The sequence below is a fragment of the Dipodomys spectabilis genome, unplaced genomic scaffold (assembly GCF_019054845.1).
Source record: "Dipodomys spectabilis isolate Male_0828 unplaced genomic scaffold, ASM1905484v1 ptg000219l, whole genome shotgun sequence".
NCBI classification, from domain to species: Eukaryota; Metazoa; Chordata; class Mammalia; order Rodentia; family Heteromyidae; genus Dipodomys; species Dipodomys spectabilis.
Window position 1 is genome coordinate 5,519,139 of NW_024870896.1, and position 21,933 is coordinate 5,541,071.

Sequence of the window (21,933 nt, forward strand, 5' to 3'; positions counted from 1 at the left end):
GTCTTCTGAAACCTCTGGAGACTCAGTTAACTGGGCCTGGTCCTAGATTAGAACTGACACAAAACTGTGTAGATTAGCAGAAATTGGGCTGATAAAAGCATCTTTTATAGACCATGCTTTCCTCTTTCTCTCTCTCCTAAATGACATAAAACTGAGTGTGTGTGTGTGTGTGTGTGTGTGAGAGAGAGAGAGAGAGAGAGAGAGAGAGAGAGAGAGAGAGAGTGAGTGAGAGAGACAGACAGACAGACAGACAGGGAAGGAGGGAGGAAAAGAGGGAGGGAGAGAGAGAAAAAAAGATGGAATTGTAGAAAAACTCACAAGTTTTTAGTTTAAGGTGTTTTTGGTTTTATGTGTTTGGTTTTTTGGTTTTTGGTTTGTTTTCCTTTCACGAGTCAATTATTGGAACGGACTTAATGAGTGTGTTTATTAGGCTTGGTTTCAATCTAGGTTTGCACACAGGCAACAACAATATTGAATTTTTCATGTGGGCCAAGTAGCAGATGACATGCAGACACGCAGAGCCAACTGGACAGGCCTCTCCTGACCCCGCAGCTGCCCAACCCCCTCTGCACAGCTCCGCAGAGAGTGCACAAATCAGCCACACGACCTCTCAGCGGCCAACCATATGCATAAGGATGGGATTGAAGCCAGGCACTGGTAGCTCACACCTATAATCCTGGCTACTCAGGAGGCTGAGATCTGAGGATCTGCAAAGACTGCCTTAGCAGAAAGAGTTGATGAGACTCTTATTTCAGTGGAACCACCTAAAAGCCAGAAGTTAGAGCTGCGTGGCTCACGTGGTAGCGTGCTAGCCTTGAGCATAAAAGCTAAGAAAGAGTGTCCAGGCCTTGAGTTCCAGACCTCAGCACCCGCACCCCAAAAAAATCAATCAATCAATCAACCAAAAGAAGAGGATTGAACAGAACTTCTGGCTGCGGTGTTGCTGTGACTAAACCCAGCCAGGGGACCCACCGCCCTCAGAATGGACCCCCCAGAACCCTCACGATGAATGCTGCTGCAGCCTTAGCACCCCACCCCACCTCCACCACCAGATTCTCCACCCGCCCAGCTGGCCTCTGCATTTCCCACGTCTACAGGACCATGCCAACCCTAGGCAAAATCTTTGGACACAGCCTCCACGAAGTTGGGGGCGGACATGAGGATGCCAATGGTGCAGATGATGGTGAACACGGAGAAGGCCATGAGGCACAGGCGATCGACCACGCAGGCGGCGAACTTCCACTCGCTGCACACCGCCTCGCTCTCATCCTGGCAGCGGAAGCGGTTGGCGATGTAGCGGACCTCCTCCAGGATCTTGGCCAGGTCGGCGTCGCCCTCGGGGGGCTGCCCACCGTGCAGGAGGTGATGCTCCTCGTGCGAAGGGGAGCAGGCGATGCGACCGCACACCACCCCGGAGTCGGGGGTCGGGGCGCAGTGCACGCCCTCCAGGCCTCGGAAGCCGATGTACAGCAGGTTGCCGTTGCTGGCCGGGGGCCCCGTGCCCGCGCTCAGCTCCACGCTGGCCAGGCTGCAGCGCCTCGGCTTGTGCTGGCAGGCTGGCCGGACCTTGTCCTCCCCTGGCCTCTTCATTCTCAGGAACCACGCGCACCAGTTCAGGAGGATGATTCTGGTCTGCAGAAATGACAGGGGCTGCTCAAAAGTGGATACTGGCTGATCCTGACCATCATGGTGACCCCCCACCCCCCACCTCCCCATTGGAAGGTCGGCTTCACTCGTTAGGACTGAGGCTGGAGGAAGAGAGATCAGACTTCTCTCACTCATTATAAAGGTTAAGACAAATTGGACGCTGAGAATAAAAATCTAGGCAGATTTTTACCCGCTTTGGGGCTTGAACTCAGGGCCTAGATGTTGTCCCTGATCTCTTTTGCCCAAGGCTAGTGCTCAACCACTCTGAGCCACAACACCACCTCCCGTTTTCTGGTGGTTCATTGGAGATAAGAGTCTCAAGGTCTTTCCTGCCAGGACTGGCTTTAAAGCACAATCCCCCCATCTCAGCCTGAGTAGATAGATTGACAGATGTGAGCCATCCGTGCCCTGCCAGCCTGTTGCTGAATTATAACTTCTGGGCAATTGACAATAAACTCTCTAAGAAAGACAGCCTTGTGAGCCAGCTACTTGGTGGCTCACACTGGGAATCCTAACTACTTCCGAGGAGGCTGAGATCTGAGGATTGCAGTTCAAAAAGTCAGCCTTTGGCAAGAAAGTCTGGGAGATTACCTCTAATTAACCAAAAAAAGACAAAGAGATGCCAGGAGTGGCAGAGTGTCGTTCAAGTCATAGAGCTTTGAACCTTGAATGAAAAAGCTAAAGGAGAACTCAAAGCCCTGAGTTCAACACCCAGTACTGGAACTCCCTCCAAAAACAGAAGCTGGGATTAAAAAAAAAAGAAAGGGTTCCATTTTGTATAATGGAATTCTATGCCTCCATCAGAAAGAATGACATTGCCCCATTTGTTAGGAAATGGAAAGGCTTGGAAAAAATTATATTACGTGAAGTAAGCCAAGCCCAAAGAAACATAGGTCCCATGGTTTCCCTTATTTGCAATATCTAGTATAGGTATGAGTCAAGCAGAAAAGGTCAGATAATGTGATGTTAGGAAAATGAACCCTTAGATATGTATTTAAATGTTTTTTTCTCATGCATTTGTTTCTAATGCATTTATAAGATTATTTCTTTGTTGCTTTGTATGTCCCTCCCCCACAGTATAACCCCTGCTTTCACTGTATTTGATGTCGGTATAATTTGTGGAGGGGAAGGGGAAAAACAAGTCGTTTAAATAAGGATACAGATGGACCCATTGCAACAATAAGTACAAGTTGTCATGTCGAAAACGAACTTTACAACTTTGGTGGCGGAGGGGGGGGGGGTGGGGGGGGGTGGGGGGGGGTGGGGGGGGGTGGGGGGGGGTGGGAAGGGATGTGAAGGGTAAACAAAGGAGGAGGCTGCAATGCTTGATAAGAAATGTACTCATTATCTTGCCCATGTAATTGTAACCCCTCTGTACAGTATTTTCACAATAAAAAATAAAAAAATTTTAAAAATTTAAAAAAAGAATTAAAAAAAGTTAAAAGAAAGAAAGAAAGAAAGATTCTCATGACTTAGCCCAACCCTTCTCTCTCAGACTGGGCTAGATCTTCAGGGAGACTCTCCCGGACTGTGCGTGAGTCTAGCCTGGGCTAGATCTCCAGGGAGACTCTCCTGGACTGTGCGTGAGTCTAGCCCCAGAGGCATTTGTTCAGGTTAGAGCTGAGCAAGGCCTGGGCACTTCCACTGTAGGGGTCTGTGCCCTGAGGCAAGTACTCAGCTGGAAGAATCTGCGTGTCCAAGTCTATTTTGAATTCTAGGGCCTGAATCATTAGCTTTCAAGGCCAAAGCATCTCCAAAGATGAAATTATCCTCCTGGCACTTCTCAAACGGTGCCTCTAACCTCTTCTGTTAGGTTATCGTTGTGTTTCTGACTGTTCAAATGTCAGATAATGCCACTGCACCCAGCAGTATCTTCTTCATAGCATCAGATCATAATAAGAGTCCCTCTGAGGCTGTTTCTCTCTCTCTCTCTCTCTCATACACACACACACACACACACACACACACACACACACACACACAGAATGGAAAGAACAATGCAGCCTACTATATAAAAAGAGAGAGTGATGTATATCCATTACATTATTGCAGACCCACTGGTTTTAACAAGCTGTTGTGTGAAGAAGTTTATAATTAGCATATGCTTTTAATTAAGATTCCCCCCACTTCCCCCTTTTTTTTCCTGGAAGAGTAAATGCCACTAGGTCATCAAAACGATTTTGTGTCTCTGTGTTTCCAGGCCTTTCTCTACACATCCATCAAAATACTTAAAAGAATGAGTGTTTTATGCTTTTGTGCTACTGTAAACCAATCCTGGGAAGAAAAAGAGGGAATTCAAGCAAATGGTAATAGAAAGAATCAAAGCCAGATTTCCTTATGTAAAAATGTTAATTTTGGTTTTTTGGCTTTCGAAGCAGGGGAGTGGCTTTCCTGCCTCAGAGAGATAGGTAGAGAGACAAAATTTCATATAAATACACAGGGTACCAGGTGGGCTGGTATCTTGCTTATGAGTATTAGGGCTTATGAGGATGCAAGTAGATATACACAAAGGTACTGAATTTACGTATGTTTAAGTCATCTACATCCCAGGATCCTACCTCCACACATTTGAACAACTGGGGTTTGTAAAAAGAAATTTCTGCCAAGTACTGATGGTTCAAGCCTGCGATCCTAGCTACTCAAAAGGCTGAGATCTGAGGATCATGGTTTGAAGCCAGCCCAGGCAGAAAAGGCTATGAGGATTCTTATCTCTAATAAATCACCAAAAAGAGGCTGGAAGGGTGCTTCTATAAAGAGAGTGCCAGTCTTGAGTGAAAAAGGCAAGTGAGAATCAGTGGTTGGGGTTAGGAAGTGTAGACCTCAAGCCCCAATGCCAGCACAAGCAAATAAGCAAACAAAACCCCGCATCCCTACTGAATATGTACAGACTTTTCCTTGCCTTATTTCTTAAAACAATGCAACATAGCAACGATTTACACAACATTTACATTGTGTTAGGTATATGTCACGCAGAGATGTTTTAAAGTTCATGGAAAGAGGGGCGTAGGCTTTATACTGCACTATTTTATATAAGTGTCTCCGATATCTGCAGATTTCAGTATCTTCAGTGTACCCTGGAACCCATCCCCTATAGACAGAAGGACCACTGTATTTATGCACAGCTCGCTCTGTTTCATATTCTTTTGGTTCCTTGTTGAGTGCTGAAACTCTAACCATGTTCCTGCTGGTCTCTCACCTTCTGATTCCTACTGCTTCTCAGAATTCCACGGTGTATAAAAACACAGTACTTTAGAAAAACCCTGTATTAGCAGAATGTACAGGGCACCAGTATAGGAGTCCTCCCTGGAATGCCAGATTAAAACATGCCACAGTAGCCAGGTTCCAAGGACTTATGCTTACAATCCTAGCTACTCAGGCAGAGATCTGAGGCTCAAAGTTCAAACCCAAGCCAGGTACTGAGTGGCCCATACTTGTAATCCTAGCTACTCAGGAGGCTGAGATCTGAGGATCAGTGCTCAAAAACACCCAGGCAGAAAAGTTCATGAGACTTTTTTTTTAGGTTGGTCGTGGGGCTCGAACATAGGGCCTGGGCTCTGTCCTTGGCCTGTTTTGGTCAAGGCTAGGGCTCTACCACTTTACGCCATGGCTCTACTTCCAGTTTTCTCAGGGACATTCCTGCCCGGGCTGGCTTTGAACCAGGAACCTCAGTTCTCAGCCTCCTCAGTGACTAGGATTACAGGGGTGAGCCACCAGAGCCCGGGTTCCATGACACTCTTATCTCCAGTAAACCAACAAAAAGCTGGAAGTAGAGTTATGACTCAAGTGGTAAAGCACCAGCCTTGTGCAAAAAATTAAAGCTAAGGGACAGATCCCGGACCCTGAGTTCAAGCTTTAGTACCAGTATGCACACACCAAAAACAAAACAAAACACACAAAAATTATGGGATAGACACCAAAGAGCATGTACATGTTGATTGCATCTGCTGCAGAGACAGGCAGAGGTAAAGTGAGATGGAATGATGTTAGTCGAGGGATGGTTTTTAAAAAACCTTATGAGAGCCTCTCTTTGGGAAGGTTCTGAGGCTACAGGAGGGGGAGGAACATACCCACTTGGGCATCTTGCCGCCATCGGGGTCATGATGGTGGTATTGGAGCACAATTACTGTCACCACGACCGACAGGCCTACGATGATCATGGTGCTGGCAAAGTACTGGGCTGTGGAGAAAACAGACTCAAGGTGAATCCTAGGGCCCTCATAATGCCCACATCACAGGACACAGAGGTGAAGCTAACCCCTTCCTCTTATGGTCAAAGCCTACAGTGCAGTCATGCTAGAAAGTAAGCTATAGGGGAAAGAACAGCCCAGAAACGTGACATGACATCCTACCGCCACATAGGAGCTGCAACTCCCACAGGAGATGTGACACCCAATGGAATGATCTTGTCTCCTCCATCCTCACAATTAGCTTGCTTTCTAACCAGGAATGTAAGCCCGGATGTAGTCTCAGCCCAGCTGAGCATTCTTTTGCATGAGCCCATCCAGAAAGGTGCATAGAAACAGCTAGGATTGTCTCTTGTGTCTGTCATCCATTCCTGGGTAGAAATTGTGCCTTATACCTCTCATGGTAAAATCCTTTGTGTTCTGTTTGTATTCAACCACTCACTTATATTTATTATTTCGTGGGTAGTGGGGCTTGAACTCAGGGCCTGCGCTCTTGTCCCTGAGCGCTTTTGCTCAAGGTTAGTGCTCTACCACTTTGAGCCACAGCATTGCTTCTGGTTTTCTGGTGGTTCATTGGAGGTAAGACTCTGATGGACATTCCTGCTGGGGCTGGCTTCAAACTACGATCCTCAGATCTCAGCCTCTTGACGAGCTAGGATTACAGGCATGAGCCATTGGCACCTGGCCCCAATCTCTTATTTTATACAGAAACATCAATGTATCTCAGGAGAGAATGATTAGGAATTACAGTGTGTACTTCTTGATTTTAATGAAAGGTTAGTGGGAAAGCGATGTCTCGTTAACATAATGAGTGTCGGATCGTAAAATCTTTGGCTTATCAAGTAAGCATGAATGGGATAAAAAGTTCTTGCTATGTTGCCTTGTCTGTGCTCCTGAGCTCAAGTGAACCTCCTGACTTTGCCTCCCAAATACTGGCACGATAGGTACAGGACTCCACTCGCGGCCATTCACGCAACTGAAACATAAAGCACAAAGTTGGCCATGTCCTTTGTCTTACTTGGGCCTAAATAAGCAAATGTCATGGGTCACTCTGAATAGTTCTAGGAGAAAATAGAGGGGGCAGTAAAGATCCAGAGTCATGGACAGTTCATCTACCGAGAAATCCACAGCTCTCTCTAACCCTTTTCTTTAAAAAAAAAGGAGTCAAACTCATGTCTAGGTGCAGCGGCTCACATCTGTAATCCAAACTACTTGGGAGTGGACATGAAGAGGATCACAGTTCAAGACCAGAAAGACCCCATATTAATCAATCAGATCTGAGGATACATGCTTGTGATCTCAGGTATGTAAGAGGTTATGGGTAGGAGAAAGATCACAGGTTCAGGCAAAGCCAGGGTGGCAAAAATGTAAGACCTTAACAGAAAATAACTACACCAAAAAAAATGGATATGACTCAAATGATAATCTACCTGGCATACACAAGGCTCTGAATTCAAATCCCAGTACTATGAAAAAAATAATGACTGGTTCCATCTCTTGCCTTACCTATCAAGGGCACTGAATCAGAAGTTGCAGGCATGATCTCGGCCACCAGCAGCATGAAGACAGTAAGCGACAGCAAGACTGTAATCCCTGAAACAGAAATGGAAGGCAGTTCCTTAGGTAAAATAGCCAGGTAATATCAGGTAAATTCTACCTGACCTCACTCCTGACCTAGGTTTCAGGGAATATAAGGAGGTACTGGGCTGAGGGACGGATATGTGCGTTTTGTTCACATGGGGGCATGCATATTTCTGTGGTCCTTGTCACCTTCTAGAGCTCCCAAGAATCCCCAGTGGAGACATGTCTAAGAACCACAGGACCTGGAAAGGATTAACACCACCCAATTACCTCTCCAGCTCTTTATTGGATGCTTTTGCTGAGGGAGATTCTCGTAGTAAGATTGGGAAAGTGTGCAATCAGAAGAACTAGTTTTGGCTAGGTGTCAGGGGCTCACATCTGGGTAGCTATTCAGCAGGCTGAGCTCTGAGGATCGAGGAGCAAAGCCAGCCTAGGCAGGAAAAAATAAATGCAAGTGGAGTTGTGGCTGAAATGGTAGAGCAGGAGCCTTGAGTGAATCACACACACACACACACACACACACACACACACACACACAGGAGACCGAGTTTCCCAATGTGACTTTGGTCCTTCCTAGCTGTGTGACTGGATAAATTATTGAACATTCTGAGCCTTGTACCCAGAAAATCAGAGGCTTGCAAATGATTTCCACTGCATCGTAAAGGATGTATGTTTTTCAGGACCACCAGAAATAAAGAAACACATTGCATTCAAAATCTTTAGCTTTGTAGATGAGAAACAACCTTTCTTACATTGCTCAGAGTCGCCAAGTTACCGATGCAAGTCGATCATTGAGCTACACTGTCCCCTACTCCTAACAGAGGCTGACCAGCTGCCGCCAAGAAACAGGATGAAGCGGAGTCCAGGCCCCTCAGAGGAGATTAGATCAAGTCTCTCCCTTGTGTGTCCTCCCCTATGCAGGACTAGACAATCCCAGGATGCCGATGTATTTTCTTAGGAGGACACATCTGTCCACCTTGGCTGGAGGAGGAGTCAGGAACTCCTGGGGTTGAGACCTAGAGGTGGTGAGCCAAGAAGGCTTGGGGGTCCCCCAATGTCACCGCTACGTGGTCCATAGAAAGCACCGCAGGGCTGACCTCAAGGAAGGGGCCTGGTCACTTACCGAGGGAGATTTTCTCGCCAGAATCTGCAGGAAGTAAGAAGACCAGCAGGGCCAGGGCGGAGATGAGCACACAGGGAATGAGCAGGTTGAGCCCGTAGTAGAGGGTCCTGCGACGCATGGTCACCGTGTAGGTAACATCCGGATAGGGTTCTTTACAGCATTCGTAAAACTTTTCGCTTCTCTTGCCTGGGACTCCTGCGTGGGACAGAGGGGCAAGGCAAGAAGCGGGGTCAGAACACACAGTGGCTTTGTCCGTTCCAATGTAGATATTGCATGTGATCGTGTCACGTCAGTCTGTTCAGTGATTTGAAAAAATGGGTATGTGCGAGTTTTCTTCAACCCTTGTTGGATTGTTAAAGAGCTGTTTAAAGACAAACTGGCAAGCCTGGTGCTGGTGGCTCATGCCTGTAATGCTAGCTACTCAGAAGACTGAGATGAGTGATCACAGTTCAAAGGCAGCCAGGGCAGGAAAGCCCACGAGACTCTTTCAGAAAACAGGAAGTGGAGCTGTGGCTCAAAGTGGTAGAGCCCTAGCCTTGAGGAAAAGAGCTCAAGGATAGATAGCATCCAGGCCCTGAGTTTAAGCTCTATGACCAATCAAAAAAGAAAAAAGAAAAAGACAAACTGGCAGATATTCTGGTGATGGGACTGGAAGTACCTGGCTTTCTTCTTTAGAATAAAGTTTTATTGTTATTATAAAGATGATACACAGTAGAGTTACTGTTTCATAGGTCAGGTAATGAGTACATTTCTTTTTGGACAATGTCACCCCTTCTCTCTCTTCCAGTGTTTCCCTCTCATCCCTACCCTCAAGTTGTATGGTCCATTTCCAAAATAGTTTCTTCTGAGTATCTCTGCTGCATTTGCTCACCCTTTGTCCCTCCATTTTTGAGCCCCAGGTTCAGACAAAAGACAAAAATGCAAAGAAAAAGAAAGTCCACTTGCTTCCATTTCCTGGGAGTTCATCTTAATAACTATTATTTTATGTGATCAGAGGCACAGAAGCATTGCACCCTTGTGTTCTTCCCCTAAGAATATCTTCCTTTGGTCTCACTGTGTGTGAATACCTAGAGTCCTGTATCATTTATCACTATATGGTCATCTTTAATACACAGCCAGTTTTATATCATTATATGTGTAATTATGGGTGTGACTTACACATAATGATATGTCTGTCAAAGAAGGAACCAATATACAACAGGGGGGGTTGGTAAGATTGTATCACCCAGTGATTGCGTAGCAAGCCAAGTTTGTGGATTTCCAATCATGACACAATGGTCAAAAGTTTCCTAACAACACACTCTGAGTATTACCCACCATACAGGGACTCCATTTACAAAGCTGCACTGACAAAATCGGTCTAAAGGGTCGTGGCAATTCTCTTGTGTGACCCAAGAGCATTGAGAACCAAATCCTTCTCTGAGCCTTAGAGATTTGCTGGGTGGGTAGATTGCCACACAGAACATCATGGTGGGAGCTGATTCCACCAGAAAGAACAAATGTCCCACAATCAAATGGTACTTGGCAAAATTTGAGAAATGCCACTTTGAGAAAATGGCCAGTTGGATGCCCGGCCCAGACATGCCAATGGACTGGCAAACTTATGACCACTCAAATTTGCCTTGGTTTCCAACCACCTCTTGGGTTCCTCCCTTTCTTCCCCCCTCCTCCTCACCCAGTGCCAACGTTTTCCCAGCCACACTATTTGTTATAAACCCAAATCTCCCCCTTGGCAGTGCTGGTTCAGTGCCTGGCTGAATCTGCACTTCCTGATTTGCAAATCTGTGTATCGGTGCCGACGCCAGCACTGACTTGCTGAAACACATCCTCAGCACGGCGATATGGCGGCTCGTTTCTCTTGGAAAGCAATGTGTTTGCTAATTGTTTTTGGTGTCTCACCCTGGAGCGCTCAGTAAACAATCCAGAGCTCTGCCAAGTTCAGCAAATGCTCACACTGCAAAGGACAATAGAGAATCCCAAGCTCCTCTAAGGAGGAATGCAGCTCTCTTTTATTCTACAAGGCTGGCATCTTGGCTAGGCTTACCCATGAGGTCCCATTCGCCATTGGGGATGTAGCTGCTGACATCTGCCTCCTGCATCTGCAGGTCCAAGGACCAGCCTCCATAGGACCAGGACCCAAACTTCAGTTTGCACTGCTGTACATCAAAGGGAAACCAGCGGACGTCGATGTAGCAGGAGCTCTTGAAAATACCTGCGTTGCGTGACAGTCGCCATCAGGAAACAGGTATGGAAGCCCATAAAGAAAGTGGCAATGACTCCGGTCCATCACACCCCATCAAACCAAAGCACACCTGTCCAGAACAAACTGCATTTCTCTCTTCCTTTTTCCTCCCTCACTCTTTCTTCTTCCATTCCCGCCTTCCTTCTTCCTCCCTCCCCTTCCTTCCTCTTTCCTCCTCCTCGTCCTCCCTCCCACCCCCTCTCTCTCCCTTCCTATTTCTCTATTTCTCTCTCCCACTTTCTTTCTCTCCCTCCTTTCCTTCTCTTCCCCTTCTTGTCCCCATACTTTCTTTCCTCCCTCCTTCCCTTTCCCCCTTCCTTCCTTTTTTCCCCTTCCTTCTTCTCTCCTCTCTCTTCCTTCGAAAATGCCTAGGAAAGAAGCTCAGCCACAGCTTCACCGTCATTTAAAATCCAAACACGGTGACAGTCTCTGTTGCAGGAGAATGTTCTCAGGGTTTTCCTGCCCAAGAATTGACTCTATAAGCTTGCGTTTCCATGAATGTCTTCAGACTGTAAGTAATAAACGTGAAGAATATAAACCAAAAAGAAAAAAAATCTCAGATCAATTGATAAAAACAGATGAAGGGGTTAGAAAGAAAATCTGAAAGGGAGGTAGGAGGTGGTAGGTAAATGATAGTTAAGGCAAAGAGAGAATTCTTGGATGAAAGGAAGACTTCTCACTAAAAACAAGAAGAAAATAAAAAGCAAAAACAAGACACTGTGGGCCCCAGTAAGGTAGAAATGGATTTTCTAGGTCACAAGAAGGAGACTGGATAAACCCTTAAGCCCATTCTACTTTCTGGTGTCTGGTGTTCTTCCCTGCTCAGGAAAAATGCTGCAGGTGCTCCAGGCATGACTGGAACAGGTAAACTGGCCTTCTGCACATTTCTGCTGCTGAAGTGAAGAGACTGAGGGCCTTGCAAACACTGACCCCGCCTCAGCACCATGGTGGGGAAATACTGTCAACTATGTATCTCCATAAGGTCCTGTGATTCTGATTCACGCTATGACTTTATGTGTTCGCAGGAATCTGCAAACCATGGCTGAGGCCCTCTTCCCATTAGCGGGCTGGGCCGTCTTTGCCTGGTGCAATCGCTTATTCATTCATTTATTGACACACACGTCCCATGCTGTTGAAGAGTGATAAATTCTAAGGTAAACACACATAGATTCTGTCTGCTGAGGCTTATCATCTGCTCACAGGAAGAGCAAGTAAACAAGGAAGCAGAAGGCAAAGCCGGCTTTGTTGTGGGATGAGGAAGGGAGAGGATGCATGAATAAAGGTACAGATTGATGGGGGGGGGGTGCACATGCGTGCGCATACACACACAGGCAATGTAACACAGATTTCTTCTGAGCAGGAAGTGGCCCTGGGGAAGCTAATTCTTCAAAAGAATATGCAAAAAAAATTTTTTAACTTCCACACCATCCAAAAACAGAAAAAAAATTCAAGTATTAACATCCAACTATTGGAGAAGAACAATGCAAGGGGTGACAGTGATCAAGATGCACGCATTGCACTCACACACTGACACGTGGACTTGAAACCCCTTGGTACAACTACTTAAAGATAATAAAATTTTTTTTGAGGGGGTCCGGTCATGGGGCCTGAACTCTGGGCCTGGGCGCTGTCCCTCAGCTCTTCAGCTCAAGGTTAGCGCTCTACCACTTGAGCCATAGAGCCACTTCCGGCTATTTTTTTTTCTGCTTATGTGGTGCTGAGGAATCGAACCCAGGGCCTTAAGCATGCAAGGCAAGTGCTCTACCACTAAGCCACCTTCCCAGCTCAATAAAAAAAAAAAATTAAATGAGAATTTTAAAAACAATGAATATCCAACTACTAAGATCCATATACTAAAACACACACTTCAGTCATGAAACTGCAATTTTCCAGGCCTCATTTGGGCACCAAGTAGTTCAGAGCCTTGGTGAGACCCACAGAAATGGTGTGTGTGTGTGTGTGTGTGTGTGTGTGTGTGCGTGCGTGTGAAGTTCAGGAAGCTCTTAACCACCAGGAAGTTGAGAAGGAGTCAGCCCAGATCCAGGATCAAACCCTTCATGAACTCTTTTTTGAAAGCATAGGACCATGACTCTCTAATCTGCACATGAATTGTATGAACTCAAAACATGGTGCCCAACTCCCACCATGTCTCAGATCCTGAAGATCTACCAAGACACTAAGGCATAGCCAGGAGGAAAATGGTAGATAGAAATGGAGGACCCGGTGGTCTGGTGATCAGGCTTGTGGACTGAAATGGAAGGAAAAGGGCTCAGTTAGCACATTTACAAGTGAAAAGGAGAATTGGAAGTCACCTATTCACGGAGACTTGTTTCATCTGTCGGGTTGACTTTAAGGAGCACATATGTGACAGAAAAGTAAGAACAAATGACAAATGTTGGCAAAGACCATCCAAAGTCAGGATTCTAAGACCAAAGCAATAGTGAAATCGGTCCAACTTGAGGAGACATTTGAAGGCATTTGAGGGGAAGAAATGGTAAGGGTGAGATGCACTGTGCATGGGTGGGCAGCCATCAGGACAGATGACACACACACTTCCTTGAAAGCTTCTAACAGGAAGTAGATCTTACCTGGAGGGAGGTACTGACAATGCCCGGAAGCATTCACCAAGACGTTAGTATGGAAGGTGGCATCAAACCGTTCATCAGCACTAGAAGTAGGAAAAGGGTTCCATGAGTCAGGCTGTGGGTTTCTTGGGGCCCTTAGATCTGCTGTGCCACCAGTAAGAAGAGCATCAGCTTCTGGTGTGTCCATCTTTGTACCCAGACAACCTTATACCTGGTCTGGAATTACCAATGGGACTTACCTGGGAAGTCTGCTCAGCGCAGAGTTTGCTGTGGTGGTGTTCATTATGTGTACAAAACAAAGATCCTATCCAAAAGCCCACTGGTAAGCTATCAGTGTGAAAGAAATGTCATTGTATCTCCATTTGTGCCAGAGATAAGGAGCAGAGATTGGCTTGTGGCTACCCTGCCAGCCCTAGAGGGTAGAGATTTGAACCTGCTGTGTTCAGAGCTCTTGTTTCAAGTCTCCTGAAGGCAGTCCACACTTAGCTGGGACTTGACAGAGGTATCCTGATTGATGGATGCTGCAGGACAGGGAGGGAGGGAGCTGGATACCAGCAAAGCCCCGGAGGGGATCCAGACCCACAGTCAGTGAAGACAAAGGGATTGTAATATACAGAGTATATAATACAAAAAGTCTATACAAAGATGCTAATTTGAGGATGTTTTAGATGGATGCCTGCTCCATCTGTACCTAGGTGAGAACCTTCTGTAGCCAGGAGTTACAACTTGGGTAAAGAAAAGAGGGAGAGGGAGAGAGAGAGAGAGGGAAAGAGAGAGAGGTAGAGAGAGAGAGGAGAGAAAGAAGGAGGAGACACAGGAGGAAAAAGGGAGAGAAGGGGAGAGAGGAGGAGGAGAGAAGCGAGAGAAAAAGGAAGGGAGAGAAGAGGAGGGGGAGAGAGAGAAAAGAGGAAATTGGAGGAGAGGGGATTAGAAGGAAAAAGCAACAATTAACACTGGCAGCCTGTGTTAACCACAACATGTACTTTCTGTGTTTGATCTGTTGACTTCTGCTGTGAGAGACTGTGCTCCTGGGATTTGTCAATTCCTAGAGACAGCCAACAACTCCTTCAGGAGTGCCTTTCAAATAACAAATCCATCCATCCAGAGCCCACACCCTAATTAAACTGCTTTTCCACCAGGCTCTTAACACTCAGGGCCGCAATTCACCTGCCCCACTAGCCAGGCACATGTGGGAGCAGCTCCCATACCCCAGAGCCTGCTGACATGATTCCAGTCTTACCCAGCCTTCCCTGTTCCATCCCAGGGAAACCACAAGAAAGATCCTGGAATTATTATAAGTCCTTTCAGCCTCCTGATCACATGAGTACTTCCGCCAAGCCCCGCCCTGCTTCTTGGTATGCTCTGTTTCTTGCTTTTAGGAAACGACAAGTAGAAATGTGTTCCTTAATGATACACTTTCCTCTCTGTAGGTCTGCCCATTTACCTAATTAAAACCAATCCTGCACGCTGGCTTACACTATTGCCTTACACCTATCATCCTAGCTAGTCAGGAGGCTGAGATCTGAGGATCATAGTTCAAAGCCAGCCCAAGCAGATAAATCTGAGACACACTTTTCTCCAATTAATCACCAAAAAAGACAGAAGTGAAGCAGTGACTGAAGTGGTACAGCACCAGCCTTGAGTGAAAAAGCTAAAAGCACAGCCACCAGCCCTGAGTTCCAGTTATAGTGCTGGCACACAAACAAATAGAAAAGCAAATCCTGATTATCTTTAAGATAGCTGCACATGCAAATAAACACAAGCAATCCCACAAAAAGCTAGACAGCCAGTCAAATCTCACTATTCACAGCAGATAACCAAAAAACCCCATTCTCTGCCTGAGATCCTCAGAATCACCAGAGATTAGTGATCAATCATTACCATGAGATATATAATCAAAGATACATATTTTTTTTTTTGGTGCCAGTCCTGGGGTTTGAACTCAGGGCCTGGATGCCATCTCTGAGATATTTTTGCTCAAGGCTAGAACTGTTGAGCCACAGCTCCACTTCTGGCTTTTTAGTGGTTAATTGGAAATAAGAGTCTCATGCACTTTCCAGCCCAGGATAGCTTCGAACATTAATCCTCAGATAAGCTAGGTGTGAGCTACCGGTGCCTGGCTAGACATATTTTCCCCCCCAGAAGATCCAAATAGCAACTACCGAAGAAAAGAATGAAAAATGACTTCTCACAAAAGTAATATCCTCCCTCCAGATTCAAGAGAATATGACAATTAGAAAAATGGAGAGGAATATGGGAATTAAAGCCATGACTGATGAAATAATTCCCCGATAAATGATGGGAAGTTGGGCTGATAAGCACCACAGACAACAAATAGGACAGAAATGACACACACACAGCACAAATGACAAGAGCTGCTGCAGAGCTCATGCCACTAACAGAAGCTCCGCCAGGAGACAATGGGGAGGCTGAAAGGGAGAGAGAAATCTCCAAAGAAACACAAAGAGAATTCATACAGCAGAAAAGAAACTATTCAAGCATGAAGGCAAAGAAAGGCATTGTCAGGCACACAAGGCTTCAGAGTCTCTTTCCTACGTGGATGACCTTGACAAGCTTCAGAAAGTAGAGAGTGAAAGCCAAGAAAGGAGAAATAAACTTTTAGATTAAATTGGAGATAGAAGGCATGGCTATGATCTAAGCCAAGGCCAGGGAAGGGAGATCCAAATGAGAGAGAGAGGGAGAGAGAGAGTTAGGGATCTCACGAGAGAACAGGGATTCAGAGAAAGTGAAAGAAAGAGAGAGAGAAAAATGCACTGTAAAACGGTATGGGTTTGATTAAGGATGTATTTTAAAACATTACTATTATTATTATTATTTGCCAGTACTGTGGCTTGAATGCGGGGCCTGGACACTGTCTGTTCACTTTTTCTCTCAAAGTTAACACTCTATCACTTAAGCTGGTTAATTGGAGATGAGTCCCATGGACTTTCCTATCCAGGCTGGCTTCAACCCTCCGTCTTCAGATGTCACAGCCTCTTAAGTACCTAGAATACAAGTGAAAGCCACAGGGACCCAGCTTTCTAGGCATATACATAATGAATACTATGACATCTGTTAGATTAGTGATACAATTCTGAAAGATTAAAAAAATAAAGCAGTCCCTACAAGATCTTCTTGTAGGTATTCAGATCAATTTCACTGAAGAAATTCTCCAGGAGAATGGGCTAAAAAAAAAAAAAAAAAAAAGATGAGCTGTTGCCATTAGCAACAGCTCACCAGTGTCACGCCTGTGGCTCTGTGGCTACTGTTGATCCAAATAGTATTCTGAAATCCTTGCTATTCTCACAGTGCGATTGTGATCAAAAATCCAAATCTGAATATTCACGATGGTAATTTTCCAATTCTTTCTCCCTTAGGCAAGCTGGGTTGTTGTTGTTGTCGTTTTTATCAACAAATAACATACAAAGTAAACTTGGGTGACAAATTTGCGCTAATACTTACTTTTCTCTGTTCAGAACATGAAGGCAGGTGCTAAGATTGCCTTGTAAAAAGAGGCCCTGTTGCAAAACACTGAATTTGAACACAGCTCTCCGTGGCAGGAAACGCAACCCCTCTGAGGCCCGTTCTACAGGTTCTACCTGAAGAGCACAAACTATTCTCTAACCCTTGGCTTATGAGTAGTTCTCTTCTAGGGGGAAAGAGTTGTCATCATCAACCAGGCACAAAGATTTGGGAAGGATCACGAACACATGGAGTGGGGAGAAGGAGGAAAGTAACACCCACCAAGCCAGCCACATTAACCAAATCAACCCTAGTAACTCAATGGGGTGGCAGGTGGCAACAGCCAGACCTTCTTTGCATCAATGAAGTCCCTCTGAAACACTCAGTGTCCAAAGCAACTCAGGGACTCAAGTGGCTACAATGATGAATGCAGCTCAGCACATGCCCAGTAGTTACCACTGTGCTGTAACCTCTCCGCGATGCCAGGTCTTGTAGCTGGCTGAGGACTGCTAACCGCGAAGCCAGGGATGGCTGCACTGGGATCCATTTCATTCTTCTCTCTGCTTTCATGGGTATTTAAATTTTGTCTGTATTCATTTGCAAATGCCAGGTCTATGTTTTTTTTCTATCCCTAAACTACTGGAAGACACATATAGCTGCAGAGTTTTTGTTTTGTTTTGTTTTTGATGCCGGTATTGGGCCTTGAACTTAGAACTTGGGTACTGTCCTTAAGCTTTTTGTTTTTCTTTTCTCAAGGCTAGGGCTCTACCACTTAAGTCACAGCTCCACTTCTGGCTTTTTTTTTTTCAAGGATGGGGGTTGAGGGGCTGGGAAGGTGGCTCAGTGGTAGAGCGCTTGCCTTGCATGCATGAGGCCCTGCGTGCATGCATGAGGTTTGATTCCTCAGCACCACATAAGCAAAAAGAAAAAAGCCGGAAGTGGCATGGTAGCTCAAGTGGTAGAGTGCTAGCCTTGAGCTGAAGAGCTGAGGGACAGCGCCCAGGCCCAGAGTTCAGGCCCCACGACCGGACCCAAAAAAAATAAAAAGAATGGGGGTTGATTGGAGATAGGGTCTCACAGACTTTCCTGCCCAGGCTGGCTTTGAACCACAATCTTCAGATGTCAGCCTCCTGAATAGCTAGGATTACAGGCATAATAAGCCACCAGCACCCAACCTTTTCTATTATTTTTTAAAATAGAAAATACTATTCTCTAAATTTTTAAACTTACTGGCACAAATTTCTATACATAAGACCCTAGGTGTTAAGTGCCTGTCTGTAGCTACAAACTCCTGTTAGAACTAATAGATTTTGTGTATGTCTTCCTTATTTTCTTCTAAATTGCTTCCTGGGTGTTTAATTCTTTCTAAAACATCCTTTATCTGTCTACATTGTATTTTTTTATTTAAAAGATTCCCCACCCCCTGTTTTGTGCAAACATTGAGACTTGAATTCAGAATACCAGGCTAACACTTTTTTAGCTCACAGCTGGTGCTCTACCATTTGAGTCACACCTCCATCCTTGCTTTCTGGCTGGTTATTTTGGAGATGGGAGTCTAGCAAATTTTACTTCCCAGGCTTGTCTTTTTTTTGGGGGGGGTCCAGCTGTGGGGTCTGAACTCTGGACCTGGTGCTGTCCCTCAGCTCTTCAGCTCAAGGCTAGCGTGCTACCACTTGAGCCATAGCACCACTTCTGGCTTTTTTCTGCTTATGTGGTGCTGAGGAATCGAACCCAGGGCCTCATGCATGCAAGGCAAGCACTCTACCACTGAGTCACCTTCCCAGAACCACCAGGCTTGTCATAAACTACCATCCTCTAGATCTCAGCCTCTAGAGTAGTTAGGATTGGAGACGTGAGCCACCAGTCCCTGGGAGGTCACTTTATATTATTGTAATCTCTTCAGGGTAAACTAGTCTTTCTTTTTCCTTGAAAATGTCTTGTAAGGAATGGCTTCACTAGGCGCAAAATTCTAGGTTGACAATTTGTGTTCAGTATCTCTTTGGCTCTGGGCATCTTGCAGCTTTATTTGCACATTATTTCTTTGGTTCTTATTTCACATTTTCCCTCAGAGTTGTGTCTCCTAAAATCTGAGGATTTATGTTTTTCATCGGTATTATTAAATTCTCAGCCATTATTTTTGAAACATGGCTTCTGTAGAGAAAACTGTTTCAATGCACACGCAGATCTAACTTCACTTCTGTCACCCTGTTTGTGGCCTAAGCTAACTTGCAGCCGCCTGAAGATTGAAAGGAATTGACAGACAGATAAATTCTGACTTGTCTGGGAGTGATTTAATTGGCAGGATGCTGACTTGCTGCCCTTGTAGACAAACAAGTTTTGTATCCATTTACAAATCCCTTTGCACCCTATAAATTTGTACTGGTTTGGCTTTTCCATTGAACTGACTAGAATACCTGCTTGATTCCTTGTCATATAAGAATTTAATACATTCTTGGTGGGAGCGGGGCTTGAACTCAGAGCCTCATGCTCTCTGTTAGCTTCATCACTCCAAGGCTGGTTAATTAGACATAAGAGTCTCACAGACTTGTTTGACCAGGCTGATTTCAAATCATAGTTCTTAGATCTCAGCTTCCTGAGTAGCTAGGATTATAGATATGAGACACCAGTGCCCCACTGTAATAAATTATTTATCATGTATATTATTTTTCCACTTGTTTCTTTAAACGACCTTTTCCTTGAACACTCTACATTCTTTCTCTTATTGCCTTCCACAATGCTTAGTAAATCAGGACAGGTAGGATCACCTGTCTTGCAGGTGGATAGGGAGCTACTGCCTTATCTGTCAACAAGAATGGTACTTCCCCAGAAGGTGATTCATCCAGGCAAAGCATCTGGAATGGGATGTGGCACTTAGAGGCCCCACAGAAGTGTTAGATGTCATCATGTTGTTGACTCTTTATTATTTCCTGTTTCCCATCTTGTTAGCCTTGCCTGACTCATTCGGAAATTGCCTCTGCTTTTCCATCTGTGTCTCACCTGACATCCTAGGCCTGCACAGAGGTTTGGATTTTGATGTCTCTATTTCCCAATTCTATTTATTTTGATTTTCCCTCCTTTCTCTCAAAGATGTGTTGTAAACTACATTTGGTCCTTTTCTCACTTTTTGAAATTTGATTTGGTTTGGTGATCTTCCTTTCACTTAATTTTTTATGGTACTTGAGATTTAACCCAGGGCCTTCCGCATACCAAACAAACACTTTACCACTTAAGGTATGGCCCATCTCTGGCCTTCTTCTGATTTTTTAATGCTATTTATTCTATCAATTTTTACATGATGTTGTATCTGTTTTAATTCAACACACTGGGTTATGAGTACAAAGCATCTTGACCACTATAACCCCTTCCATAGTTCTCTTCTGTCCTTCCCAACTCCATTTGTTTTGTTTTGGCTTCAGTCTCCTAAATGCTGAAATTACAGGAATGAGCTACCAAGGCTGGCTGGCACACAAAAAAATTTAAGTCCTAAGAACAAGTAACTATCAGCCCAGAATTCTGTATCTAGTGAAAACACCCTTCAAGAAAAATGAAGAACTATCATAACATTTTCTGATATGCAAAAAAACTAACAAAATTTGCTGCCAGCAAAATTACTTGGGGAAAAAATGTGCTAGGGATGCTCTTGGAAGGAATAAAAGATAACATTTTACACTTGAATCGGTGGAAGATGTTGGTATTAGCAAGGCTATAGTATGGTGATAAGTGTCAAATGGAATACCTACAGCAAACTTACAACAGATGAACAAAGAAGCAGACTCAAAAACACCATAAAAACTTTCCAGAAACAGGTTGTTCACACCTGTAATCCTAGCTACTCAGCAGGTTGAGATCTGAGCCTTGTGGTTTGAAGCTAGCCCAAACAGGAAAATTCCATGAGACTCATGCCCAATTAACCACAAAAAGCTAGAAATGAAGCTGTGGATCACGTGGTAGAGTGCTAGCCTTGAGCACTAAAGCTCAGGGACAGTGCCTGGGTCCTGAGTTCAAGCCCCAGAACTGATACAAAAAAAAAAAAAACCTATCAAAACAAAAAAGGAATCCTAAATAATGTTAAACTATTCCCACAGGATGGCAAGGGAGAAAACTGACATTCTGCAAATATTATTCAAAAAAATCAAGAATGACTGCATGAATATCAGATTAAGTAGACCTGCGAGCAAAGAAAATTATGAGGGACAGATGTAAATTTACATAGTGATAAAAGCTTAAGGCATAGAGAAGACACAGCAATCAAAGAAGCTTTTCTTGCAAGGAAGCTGCAGAATGTATACACCAAAAGCTGACAGGAATGAAAAAATAGTAATAATACCAAGACAAATGCACAATTACATTCGAAGACTTCAACACCTTTCTCTTGGTAACTGATGTCAGGACAACTAAACTAGACAGGAAGCCACTAAGGATATAAGAGAATTTAACACACCATCAACCAATAGGATTTAATTGGCACTTAGAAAACTGGCCACTGATGCAGGAATAACATTTTTCCCCCAATTATCTCAGGAGTATAGACCAAAATACTCTCTCTCTCTCTCGATATATATATGTGTATATATATATATATATATATATATATATATGTATGTATATTATATCTTGAGGCATAACAAACCTCAAGAAATGTTTAAAAAGTGAAATCATACAACGTGTAATATAGGACAGGGTATTCAACTAAATATGAGTAGCAAGAAGACAAGAAGGAAACCTACAAATACTTAGAAACTACCAAGTTTAGAAATAATCTGTAAGTCAAAAAGAAGAAAAGGGCCAGGCACCGGTAGCTCATGCCTGTCATCCTAACTACTCAAGAGGCTGAGATCTGAGGATCATGGTTCAAAGCCAGCCCGGGCAGGAAAGTCCGTGAAACTCTTATCCCCAATAAACCACCAGAAAACTGGAAGTGGCACTGTAGCTCAAGTGGTAGAGCACTCGCCTTGAGCTGAAGAGCTGGGGACAGTGCCCAGACCCAGAGTTCAAGCCCCACGACCGACAAAAAACAAACAAACAAAAAAACCCAAAAACCAAAGCCAGCCTGGGCAGGAAAGTCCACGAGACTCTTTATCTCCAATAAACCACTAAAAAACTGGAAGC

The 21,933-nt window shown here is 44.7% G+C and overlaps 1 protein-coding gene across 1 annotated transcript in view; it reads right to left on the reverse strand.

Annotated features, from left to right (window-relative positions):
- Positions 1–1,110: 1,110 nt before the first annotated feature.
- Positions 1,111–21,933, reverse strand: part of Chrna7 (cholinergic receptor nicotinic alpha 7 subunit) — an 86,673-nt gene continuing 65,850 nt past the window's right edge. The window contains exons 5-10 of the mRNA XM_042697471.1: positions 13,366–13,445; positions 10,580–10,747; positions 8,536–8,730; positions 7,338–7,424; positions 5,715–5,824; positions 1,111–1,632 (exon numbers count right to left, since the gene is read on the reverse strand). Of these exons, the coding sequence (XP_042553405.1) occupies positions 1,111–1,632; positions 5,715–5,824; positions 7,338–7,424; positions 8,536–8,730; positions 10,580–10,747; positions 13,366–13,445 (1,162 nt within the window). The remainder of the gene's footprint in view (positions 1,633–5,714; positions 5,825–7,337; positions 7,425–8,535; positions 8,731–10,579; positions 10,748–13,365; positions 13,446–21,933) is intronic.